A 13,029-nucleotide genomic window follows, 5' to 3' on the forward strand; every position below is an offset into this window, starting at 1 on the left:
AGCAATAGCTTCATTTTTGTCTCTGTTCCTCTAGCACCAAGTTTCTGGAACATATTAGGTGCTGAATAAATGCATGTTAATTGACTTAGTTTCTATTCTCACGTCCTGAAGGCCTCAAAACTTCTGTAGTCTCTGATTTTCTCTTCCATACTTCTTTATGTTAGTGGATGAGGTTGTTTTCTTCCTTGCTGGAGCTAAGCTTTCAAAGCTTTCTCAATCCATCCTCTCTTAGTCTATATTGATCATCTCTGCTATGTGTCTTCTTCAACCTCTTTCACTTCCCCATTTATCTGATATATTTAGATAACCTCCCCCCAATTCCTTACAAAATGAAACAGAATTTCCTTTGACCTCTCAAGCTTTGGCCCTAATTCTTTACTCCCTTCAGAGCTAGACTTATAGGAAGAACAATTTGTACTTATCATCACTACCTTTTCATCATCCACTCATTAAACCCTACTTAATCTGACTTCTGACCCCACAATTCCCCTGAAATTTTTTTCTCCAAACTGTCAAGTAATTGTGAAATACAATAACTGTCAAATAGAGTAATCTTTTCTTACATCACTTCACACACAAACTCCTTATTGATATTCTCTTTTCTTTCTCATCAGTTATCTCCTTGTTCTGACTGTTCTTCTCATTCTTTTCCTTGGTAACTGTTCTTTCTCTGACTGTCCCTTACCAGCTCCACCACATGTGCAAAGACTCTGTCCTTACTCATCCTCCTTCCTTTTTCTACAGTCTCCATTAGAGATCTTTACCCAATGCCTTATTACTTCTTTGTGAATTGTTCCCAAATCTCCCTCTCTCTAGCCCAAACATCTCCCCTTCTCTCTAGGTACCAGAAGCCCTGTTGACTTCAACAGTAATGACTCCCCCCATGTACACACAAAATCTGGTCAACATGCTATCTCTTAGGCATGGTATTCCATCTGATGCCTTCATGCTTTTACACACAGGATGCTATTCATCCTACCTTCAGCTTTTAGAATTCCTAGAGTCTCAAAGGCTCACAGAGGTGCCACCTTTTCTGATTTCTTCTCTCTCCTCCTCTATCTGCTTTAATTATCACCTATCAGGGAAGGGGGAAAAGGTTCCTTTGTATTTACTGAGCCATATACATGTCTCGTCCTTCTAGTCTGAATTCCTTGAAGATAGGGACTCATGTTCTTCTCTTTGTAGTCCTGTTGACCAGAGATAGTACCTTTTCTATGATAAGTAGAGTTTAAATGAATAAATGAATACAAAGTTGTAGCTTGATCTGGTATTAATAATAGGACTAAAGCTCAGTTAAACTGAAGTTAGGAGGTTTACCAAGGATAAGGAAAAAATTATAATTATATATTGTGGGAGTAAAACAAAGTACAGGACTGGTGTTCAAGGTGTTTAGTAGGGATGTTAATAGACAGTGGTGAGAAGATTGAATTACTCAATCCTTATTTTTATTTTCTTTGCAAAATAAAATGATTTTTGGTACATAGCATGACTTAACAAATGCTTATGGACTTCCTAAAAAGGATTCAACAAAAATGGCTAATAAGAAGTTGAAACCCAAAAATAAATAGGGAGATGGTTAGGAGAGCATCTCATAGCCTTTAATGAATTTTGAGTTGCCAAGTCAAGAACTACGCCATTAGATGTGATTACTAAGTCACTATCAATGACTTAAAGAAAGTGGAAAGTGGGAGAGATGCAGATCAAGGCAGCCAAGTTTTTGACAAAATTTTTCCTGCTTTTCTTGTGGAAAAGATGGAAAGCTGTCAGCTAGGCGGCCATCTAATTAGGTGAATGAGTGAGTGGTTGTTTCATTGGCTACACTCCAAGAACAGTAAGCTCAGAAGTGGAAGTTTAGCTGATGTGTCTGTACATGATGCTTGCATTTATGTTGATAGCTTGCTTATCCAGCTTGCAGGTGGCACAGAGCTGAGTGAAACAGCTATCATGTCAGTTGATAAGACACTAAAAATTTGTACAAGATAGGACAGAGCTTGTTGCAAAGTCTGTTGAGATTTAATAGGAATAAATGTAATTTAGTCTGCAAGAAATAAGTGTGTTTTAGAAGGGATTATTGTCCTGTGTTTGGCCCCATCTGTCTCTAGGGCAAGTAGGTAGTATAATGGATATAGTACTAGGTTTAGTATAAGGAAGACCTGCCTCAGAGACATACTAGTTCTATAATCCTGGGCAAGTCACTTAATCTGGTTGTGCCTCAGTTTCCTCGTCTCTAAAATGAGAAGATTAAATTTAATGGTCTCTTATGTCCCTTTTCACTCTAAATCTGTATTGATGTTGTGAACAAATGTTTCTGGATTTCTTACCATTTGTAAGATAATTTTTCTAAGCACTAAGGAAAATATATTTAATTATCATGTAGCTAGGTAGCATACATTTGGAGGTAAAAAGACTTTGGCATTTACTAATTGTATGATCCTAAACAAATCATTTAATCTTTTTTTGCCTCTGTTTCATAACACCTACCTCCCAGAGTTGATTCAAAGATCATATTAGTTAATATTGTAAAGAACTTAGCACATGGTTTTGTTGAGTCATTTCAATCATATCTGACTCTTTATGATCCCATTCGGGGTTTTTTTGGCAAAGATACTGGAGTGGTTTTCTTTTTCTTGTTCATTTTACACATGAGGAACTGGGGGAACCAAGATTTAGTGACTTGCTCAGGATCATACAGCTAGTAAGTGCCTGAGACTAGATCTGAACTCTGGAAGATGAGTCTTCCATATTCCGGGCCTAGCACTACACTCACTTCCATAATATCTAGAATTAGTTCATAATAGGTCTTTAATAAATACTTATCCAGCCATAGCACTGCTGGGCTTGTACCCCAAAGAGATAATGGACAAAAAGACTTGTACAAGAATATTCATAGCTGCGCTCTTTGTGGTGGCCAAAAATTGGAAAATGAGGGGATGCCCTTCAATTGGAGAATGGCTGAACAAACTGTGGTATATGTTGGTGATGGAATACTATTGTGCTAAAAGGAATAATAAAGTGGAGGAATTCCATGGAGACTGGAACAACCTCCAGGAAGTGATGCAGAGCGAGAGGAGCAGAACCAGGAAAACATTGTACACAGAGACTGATACATTGTGGTACAATCGAAGGTGATGGACTTCTCCATTAGTATCAATGCAATTTCCCTGAACAATCTGCAGGGATCTAAAAAAAAATACTACCCACAAGCAGAGGATAAACTGTGGGAGTAAAAACACTGATGAAAAGCAACTGCTTGACTACAGGGTTGGAGGAGATAAGACTGAGGAGAGACTCTAAATGAACACTATAATGCAAATTCCAACAACAGGGAAATGGGTTCAAGTCAAGAACACATGTGATAACCAGTGGAATCTAGAGGGAAAGGCGGGGGGGGGGGGGGGCGGGGGGGGGGGGGAGAAAACGATCTTTGTTTCCAGTGAATAATGTATGAAAACGACCAAATAAAATAATGTTTAAATAAATAAAAAAAAGAAAAAAGAAAGAAATACTTGTAATCTTCCCCCAAACCTTACACCTTGTCTAAGAAAGTATAGAGATTGATCTTTCCATGAATGATCAATTTGCAACTCCAGAATGATAAATTCAGAACCTCCCACTGTAAAGGACACTTAACAGGGAAATTTTGTGAAACTATGCATGTTCTTCACACATCTAGAACAGTATTTGAACTTTTATTAGCCTTTTCACATTAGACATGATTCAGGATTAATTTACATATTGTAACATCTGGTCAACTCAGGAATCCCTCCTTATTTCATGTATTCTAGCTTTCTAGTTTAAGAACCTGGGATTATCTTTCTCCAAAACCCTTGATTGTCTTTGCCTCTGGGATAAAGTTTAAAATCTGGAAATTTTTGATATGCCCAAGCCTGTCTTCTATTTATCATAATTAATTCAATCGATTTCTGTACCACTTACAGAGTTTAATTAAGTTTAATACTGGATATCTTTGTGTTATGTCTATTTAAATATTTCATTTGTATATGCTTTAACTACCTATTGAAATTACCAGCCCTTTTGGAGGCAGAAATGGTATTGTTTAATGCATCTTTCCTATTCTTCCCCTTCAACCCCCAGCACCTAGCATCGTGATGAGTGTACAGTAGGGTTGAATGACTCTTAGTTGGAAAAGAGGACATCGAGCAGAGAGTACTTGGTAAGTAGGAAGCTTTTCTTCTGATGTTCATTATTTACAAGCTGTTCTCAGTCTCCTGGGTGAGAATTGAAACTCAGGTCTCTAGGAAGGATTTCGAAGGACAAAAAAAAGTGCTAAAAACAAAGGAAATGTGTCTCTATTCTGGGAAAACAGAGGGTATTTCCAAAAACTGAAAAAACCCAAATTCCCCTGGAATCTGGCTCTTGCAATCACAGTACCTCTTCTTTAACCTCTTCCCTTCCAGAGAGGGAACTGCTGTTTCATGCATGTATTTATATTTGAAAAGACAAAAGCTGAAGAATACTGATGCCTGCTGAATTGGTCAAGTCAAGAAGCTCTTTTTAGTACCACCTTCCTTACTTTGTCCTTGGGGATTGAGCCATCCCAAACCCCATACCCTTTAACAGAGACCAAGGGATTCTGCCCTACCTAGTGTACGGTTTTCTCTCTCCAGGAACAAGACAGGCTAAACCCTCCTGTGTCTGAACCTGGCAGCCCAAGATAACAAGGAGACATACTACCACTGAGTAAATTAATTGTGCTTCAGAGAAGTTCCCTATGTCCATGTGTATAGGCTGCTCAGGCACCAAGTTATAAGAACTCCACTACATGTAAATAAACTGCCCTTCATTCTCTCTATGCTAATAGTTCTCTTGGAACTATATACCTTAGAATGCTTGAAATTTTGTGAAATACAAATGAATAGGATTAAATAAACTGTAAAGGCATAGGATTATAAAGGAAATTCATTAAATATCAGTACAATTGGAAAAGCCATGAACTGCCATTTTCTACCTTTATTTAAACTTTTTTTTTTTTAAGAATTGATAGCATTCTGAGGCAGGAGAGTGGTAAGGGCTAGGCAACTGGGGTTAAGTGTCTTGATCTGAGTCACATAGCTAGTAAGTGTTTCAGGCTAGATTTGAACCCAGGTCTCCTTTCTCTAGACCTGGTGCTCTAGCTACTGTGCTATCTAACTGCCCCATGTTCTTCCTTTTTAAAACTTTAAAATGCAAGCTCTTCCTTGAGTTTTTAACCTATAAGCTTATCAGAGAAAGCCCAGTTATTTTTATAAGTAATGTTGAAAAACATGTCTTGAATGACTTTTTATTTTATTATCCCACCTTGAAATTAACAGTCAAAGAAATGGTCATTATGGAATTCCACTGGAAGAAGAGTGATTGTGTGTACTTATCATAATTTTGTTGCACTATCTTGTTCCTAATCAGAATCTCTATGTGCTATTTTTGTTTTTTAATTTCAGAAAAATCAGGCATTCAATTAAGCAAAAGAAGCAAGATAAGTAAAAATGGCAGTCCCCCAAGAAGATACGTGTAATCACATGAAAGTGGTTGTTCGTGTGCGGCCTGAAAATCAGAAAGAAAAAGCTGTTGGCTTTTATAAGGTGGTTCATGTTGTAGATGAGCACTTACTGGTTTTTGATCCAAAAGACGAAGAAGACAGCTTCTTTCATGGGAAGAAAACTATGAATCGAGATATTACAAAGAGAAAAAGAAAGGATCTGAAGTTTGTGTTTGATGCTGTTCTTGATGAAAATTCCACACAGGCTCAAGTTTTTGAACATACCATCAAGCCTGTGCTTGATGGTTTTTTAAACGGGTATAATTGCACAGGTAACATAACAATTTCAGCTTCCCTTTTTTCTGCTTCTCATCTGTTTGTATACAATTACCTATTAACCTTTCTCCTAAATATCATTCATAGAAAAATGCATGTGTGCTGAAAAAGTAGCTAAAATAGCACAATTGGTTTTATCTATAGGTTTTAGACTGCTGAAGTGTTGGTAGTTCATTTATGATAGTTTCAGTTTAACATATGAATGTAAGACTCATTTACATTATCACAGCTTATTCTTAGTAAATTATTTCCTCCAAATTCATTTCCTAGCTTTGTCTTTATACATAAAGTTGACTTTAGACAAGGTGTTAGTATATCCATGCTTAATACTTTTAGAAAGATGTCCTAGGTTGAAACTGTGGAGCAAGCTAACCTTTCCATGCTCACACAAGATACTCCATCTGCCAATTCTGCTTTTTGCAACTGGCTGTCCCCCATGAATAGAGTTATCTCTTTCACCTTCAACTCCTGGGTTTCTTCAAGATTCAGCTCAAATTTCACTCTTCACAGGGGGTTATTTCACTACCCCACAAGATTACTTTTTACATCTCAGACCATTCTTAGCTATATGATCCTAGGCAAGTCATATAACCCCAGTTACCTAGCTCTTGCTGTTCTTTTGTCCTGGAACTGATACCCAGTATCAATTCTAAGGCATAAGGTAAGAGTTTAAAATAAAAAAAAAATTCCCTTCCATGCCTTGTATGTACATAGTTTTCTGTATATTTTCTTTCTATTAGAATATGACCTCTTGAGAGCTTGAGAGCAGGGTATATGTTTTGCAACTCTTTGTTAACAATAATACTTTGACATAGGGGGCAACTGGGTAGCTCAGTGGATTGAGAGCCAGGCTCAGAGATGGGAGGTCCTAGGTTCAAATCTGGCCTCAAGACACTTCCCAGCTGTGTGACCCTGGGCAAGTCACTTAACCCCCATTGCCTAGCCCTTACTACTCTTCTGCCTTGGAACCAATACTGTAAGACAGAAATAAGGGTTTAATAATGATAAAAAAATAATAATAACACTTGACATACAGTAAAAAACTTAAATTTTTGTCCTCTTAAGTAAAGCTCTTTTTAGTTGCCTGAAATGAGAAAATTCCATAATGACTACCTTTTATAGAGCAAATAAGCTGCCAGTTAGTATTTTAAAAATTCCTCTCGGGGGCAGCTGGGTAGCTCAGTGGATTGAGAGCCAGGCCTAGAGACGGGAGGTCCTAGATTCAAATCCGGCCTCAGCCACTTCCCAGCTGTGTGACCCTGGGCAAGTCACTTGACCCCCATTGCCTACCCTTACCACTCTTCTGCCTTGGAGCCAATACACAGTATTGACTCCAAGAGGGAAGGTAAGGGTTTAAAAAAAAAATTCCTCTCATTTTTCATTGTTTATAATACTCTTTAGGATTTCTTCATGGCATACCTAACCTTGGTATTTTTGTTTTGAAGTCTGAATTATTACAACAAGAAGGTCCCTGTTCTGTCTGAGCACTGTTTTGGAAGTGTGTTACTATTTTTTCAAGGTTTATTATGGTGATTTGGGGCAGTTAGTTAGGGAAAAGCTTTTAATTAAGACATTAAGAGAATATAAATATCAGGTAAGAAAGAAATGAATAGACTCGTTCTTATTGCCCATATAGTAATGATTATAACCACATATATCTAGAAGTGGTAGGTAGAGAACAAGCTGCCTAGAAGAAAGAATCCAACCATCCAGGGAAAACTAACAGAAGGGAAAAGGAAAAACTGTCCTTCCTTAAATTGGACCAGACAGACATATTTACAGTATTCTTCTTTCTTCTCTGATGGGTTTCAGTGGTGAGTAGGGAGATCTATTAGCCTCTCAAGAAAGCTGGAGTCTGCTCATGCCATGTGCTCATCATTATTCACTAAAAACTCCTGAGTTTAGGGATGCAGTGACAGAACATGTCCTTCTACTTTCATCTTTCTGTTTCTGACTCATGGCAGCTGAAGAACAATACCTTAGGATTCCAAATGCTAACCCAATGGCCTCTTGATATTACACATGTCTATTTTGCCCATCGTGGTAAATTTCATGTTTTTACTACCTATTACATCTTCACATCTAGATGCAAGACCTTATGGGAATCTAACATCCCAGATATTTCTCTATTTAGCTTCAGCAACTCCACCCTGTCATTCTGGGTCCCAAAGCTACAATGGAGAGATCCAATTAAGGATACCTTGTCTCTCATTAACAATATATTTCATTGTTCTAAGTAGTCTTTAATCATCCATAAATTACATTCTCCTCCCTTTAGAGCAGATACTCCTTTCTTCTTTCTGTAAAGATTAAAATTTAGGGGAGACTGAGGCAGGTAGAAATTAGTTTCTCTCTGCAAGGAGTATTATATTTTATGAGGTTTATTAAAGATTAAGGATTTAAGAATATACAAGCAAGAAAAAACATGTGCCTAGGCCAGAGGCCTAGACAAGATAACCTCACATCATGGAAGAGACGCGTCTGCTCCAAAACGGAAGTCCAAAGAGCCAAAAGCCTTTGCAATCAGCTTAAATCCCTTCTTGATCTCGCCCACCTCAAAATTCCTTGAGATTACAAAGCATTTTGGGGAAGTGGAGCAAGGGCTTGTGGGGTTTGACATCCAGAGTTCCTTCGAGTCGATTTTTTACATATCCCCATTTGATCGTTTGAAAAAAAATAATTTTTTTCTCAAAGGATCATGAAAACATAATCAATTTAAAGATTAAAATAATTTGAGGATAAGAGAAAAAAAATAAAACCAATAATTGCTGAACGCATTGACAAAAGCCAGTTAGGGGGCAATCCCCTTTGGCATGAAAGTATACATACAATTAAATGTTCAATCAACTACACCCAAAGTTCATTTTTGTGCAGCTTGTGGTCTGGAGGCTTCTTCATTATGTCTTCTCCAACAGTTCGTTTCTGGATTCAGGGAAGTAGCATCTTCTTTACCTAAAATTCTTCTCAAAAGGAATTTAAACTTTGTAATTTAAATAATGATATTTTTTACATTCCCCCGTTAAGAGGGTGATTAACAAATACAGAATCACTTAGGGATGCATGGCTGAGGTATGAGGTATATGAATCAATTGGTAAGAGATATTAAAAAGATATCAGAAAAATCAAAAAGAAAAGAATTTTCTGGATGAAAATATAGACTATCAAAGTCTTATGTGTAAAATTCCAAGTAAAAAGAAAATAAATCTATAATAGGTCCTTGAATCAGAGCCCAATTAAAATGATCTAAGCAATGATGCATTTACCCATTCAGTAGACAGGACTACAGAAAGGTACCACACTATGAGAGGCAGAAAAGGGACCAGATTATAGGAGCCAAGATTTCCGGGATACTCGTCGTGAGTATTTTCAGAGTGAGTGTAGACACAAGGAAAGTCTATGTCTAACAATGTTAAACACAGTAACCTTGAGTCTTCACACAAGGTTCAAGACTTTTGTATTGGCCTAGAAGTGCATCAATCCATCCTGATTTGGTTTTCTTTGGCTCTGTGCAATGGCTCTTGTGTGTATATCTTGTCCTGGAATCAGACAGAATCATTAAGCAAAGTCCCATCATTTTTTAAATAATTAGTGGCATCATTTTTATAGTCACAAGCTTTTTGAGCATTCTCTGACAAATGTATTTCAAACTTATAGTACTGAAAAGTCAAAAAGTTAAAGAAAATCTTAATACTGGTGACATGTGCTTCAATTATAAAAGGAGAGAAAAAAACGTGAAAAAAGTATATTGCACATGCAAGAAAAATATAATAAAGAGCTTTTAAAATTCAAAAAAATATAGCTTATAATCATTGACACTCTATTTCAGCTAAGAAAATATAAAATGCAAGACTTTCTCACCAAAAATTAGATCCATTTCCTCTTAATATCTGGCCATGATCACTGTCAGTATGACAAATGAATTGAACAGTAGTATAATTTTCATTTTAAAAGAATAGTAGTACAAATATGTAGTATCAATATCCCCAAAATTCTCAATAGCCCAATTAATTACAATAGCAAACAAACACACTATCATATTTCACATAAGTTGCTGTATGACATTTTTAAACCCTATGAATTGATGGATATTTGTCACAATTTTTACAAATGTAGCAATCTTTCAACCTTGATATTTAAACATACTTTTAAACAAAGTAAAACTCATCTTGGGTTAAGAACATAATCAAGAAATCTATATATCATTCTGGTGCAAGTAAAGTAATGAGCTGAAGAGTATAAATAAAGGGGTGCTCCTTTTTTTGGAGGCTTTTTAGGGATACAAACGCCCTGAGATTAACTGCCCCAACTTCCATTCACAAATTTAGAAATGTGGGAAGGTTGGGAGTTATAAATAAATTTCACTTCAGCTACTGTAATGGGCCTTACCTTGTGGTAGGGGCAGGCAAAAATGACCAGAGATTGTTAAAAAAAAAATTACAAAAATTATATTTAAAAAACCCTTAAAATCATTGAGATATTTAGCATATTAAATTTTCCAAGGTTGTTATAGCAATTGTAACCAGTTCTGAAGTCCATCTATCCTCGGCAAAGTAGAAAAAAGCTGTTTTTTCATATATGGGCTTATTCAGTAATATTTGTTCAGCACAGTTATAGGGGAAAAACAACAGAATTTTAAAAGTAGTCAAAACTCAGTACATTAAAATGAACAGTATGACAGAATAATATCAAATCCAGTAATATATGAACTTAAAATCACAAAGTTATATCTTAAAACAATCAGGAAAAATGCAATAGAGTACAGAGATTTGTATAAACCATTGGAGTCTGAAATGCCTTAGAATATAGCCATTAGTCTCTTCAAAGTTCCTTGGGTTTTTTTTTGTTTGTTTTTAATTATCCATTTAAATGTCTATTATCAGATGGCAGAGTGGTAAGGGCTAGGCAATGGGGTCTGAGCCATCTGCTCGGGGCCACACGGCCATAAAGTGTCTCAGGCCAGATTTTAACCCAGGACCGCATGTCTGTAGGCCTGGCCCTCAGTTTGCTGAGCCACCCATTTGCCCCTTCAAAGTTGAATCTTTGGGCTGAATCTTTCTTCTGGAACACAGGTGAAATCAGTGAAATTATCAGAACAGTCAAAAGGTATCCTTTTAAACAGCCCATTGCTTTTTTAAGTTTCTGTTTGAAAAGTCTGTTTCTTTCTCCCTTGCTATGATCCCTCCTACTGCTGTGGAGCCTAGGCCACCCACGTGGAGCCAATACCCCCCCCCCCTCCTTTTGTTACCAGCCAAGGATCTGGGTTTGTTGGGCATGCAGGTCACCAGGTGATTGCAGTCTTGGTTGAATCAGGTGGGCCAGGTGAGCGAGAGAAAGGTCAGGAGCAGCAGCAGGAGAAACAGGCAGGCAGAATGAAGCAGCCAGGAGCCAGGTGGGCGGCAAATGCAACAGGTCTGGATCAGGGAAGTGGCCTGCTGAGCTGGGTGGGGGAGCTATCTAATGGCTGGAACGAGCAGCAGCTTTGCGAGGGTAAAAAAATCACCTTGACCAGAGAAACATGGCTTAAAAAAAAAATTTCTAGGCACTAGCTATTAAAGCTGAACAAAAGATCAGAAAAGAAATCAGAAGATTGAGATATTTCATTTTCCCGAAGTGGTTACACCAACTGTAAAGATTAAAATTTAGGGGAGACTGAGGCAGGTAGAAATTAGTTTCTCTCTGCAAGGAGTATTATATTTTATGAGGTTTGTTAAAGATTAAGGATTTAAGAATATACAAGTAAGAAAAAACACATGCCTAGGCCAGAGGCCTAGACAAGATAACCTCACATCATGGAAGAGACGTGTCTGCTCCAAAACAGAAGTCCAAAGAGCCAAAAGCCTTTGCAATCACCTTAAATCCCTTCTTGATCTCGCCCACTTCAAAATTCCATGAGATTACAAAGCATTTTGGGGAAGTGGAGCAAGGGCTTTTGGGGATTGAAGTCCAGAGTTCGAGTCTATTTTTTACATTTCAACAGTTAGGTACTGTCTAAAGAAATTCTCTTAATTCCTGTTGCCCCAGAGAATAAATTTATATCAATGATAATTATAGTAAATATTTTAAGACATGGCATCTTCTCCAGCATTTTCTTCTACCTTTACTAAAATTTACCAATATAATCTACTTTTAAGTTTACTTTCATTGCTTAAAGAGCAAAATGAAACCTTATTGTGCTTTTGTATAGTAGAAAAGATGCTAGATTTGGAGCAGAAGTCTTAAGAACAAGCTTTGTGGTTTCTTAGCACAGAACTTCCACTTCCCTATGTCCTCACTTTTATCTCTAAAATGAGTATTGGACCAAATAATTTCTAACCTTTCTAGTTCTAGTTCTATAAAAATCTCTTAGTCTAAATTATGTGCTTTAAAGAATGTGGGTGAGTTTTCTAAAAATATTTTCCACCTGCATTTATTCAGAATTGAAAGGGACAGTGGGTGGCTCAGTGGATTGAGAGCCAAACCTAGAATATGGAAGATCTGGGTTCAGATATAGCCTTAGACAGCTCTTACCTGTGTGACCCTGGACAAGTCACTTAACCCCCATTGCCCAGCCGATACTTCTCTTCTGCCTTGGAACTCATATATAATATTGATTCTAAATGGAAGATAAGAGTTGTTTTTTTTTTTTAATTTTTAATCTTTCCCTCTCCTATACATGTTTTTACAACTAGCCAAATTCATCACCAGTTAATACACTTAATTCTGTATTTTAACAAATAATATGATTTGATCCTTCTCTTTCTTCCCCTTTAACATTTTCTCCAAGAAAAACAAAAGAAACCTTTAAACTATTCTTTCCTTTAGTTGTGCTTTCTCATAACAATAATCTTTTATTCCAAAAAAACTTTTTTTTTCTGAAAACTTAGTGCTTGCATATGGTGCAACTGGAGCTGGAAAGACACACACAATGCTAGGATCACCTGAAGAGCCTGGAGTTATGTATCTAACAATGTTAGACCTTTATAAATCCATGGATCAAATTAAAGAAGAGAAAGTTTGTAGTATTACAGTTTCTTACTTAGAGGTAAGTTGGAAATTATTACTTTTAGAATAATTCAGAATGCTTGTAAATTCTCTAGAAAAAAGCTCAATGGAGGTCACTATTTTTAGAGCAGAATTTTGTTAAAGTGAGTAGAGCTTCATGACTCATTTTTTAAAATAACATTTGCAGTGTCCTGTTAATTCTACAGGCACTTCATCCATGTTCTTCTCTATCTAGC

The 13,029-nt window shown here is 36.8% G+C and overlaps 1 protein-coding gene across 3 annotated transcripts in view; it reads left to right on the top strand.

The window, feature by feature from the left end:
• Nucleotides 1-13,029, top strand: part of KIF18A (kinesin family member 18A) — a 110,110-nt gene that overhangs the window by 8,995 nt on the left and 88,086 nt on the right. For all 3 annotated transcript variants that reach the window (XR_008912762.1, XM_056801993.1, XM_056801994.1), the window contains exons 2-4: nt 4,096-4,174; nt 5,439-5,808; nt 12,676-12,833. Coding sequence is in view for 2 of the 3 variants with exons in the window: in XM_056801993.1 (XP_056657971.1) it covers nt 5,484-5,808; nt 12,676-12,833 (483 nt within the window). In the remaining variant the exon portion in view is untranslated. The remainder of the gene's footprint in view (nt 1-4,095; nt 4,175-5,438; nt 5,809-12,675; nt 12,834-13,029) is intronic.

This window comes from Monodelphis domestica, chromosome 6, assembly GCF_027887165.1.
Source record: "Monodelphis domestica isolate mMonDom1 chromosome 6, mMonDom1.pri, whole genome shotgun sequence".
Classification (NCBI taxonomy): Eukaryota; Metazoa; Chordata; class Mammalia; order Didelphimorphia; family Didelphidae; genus Monodelphis; species Monodelphis domestica.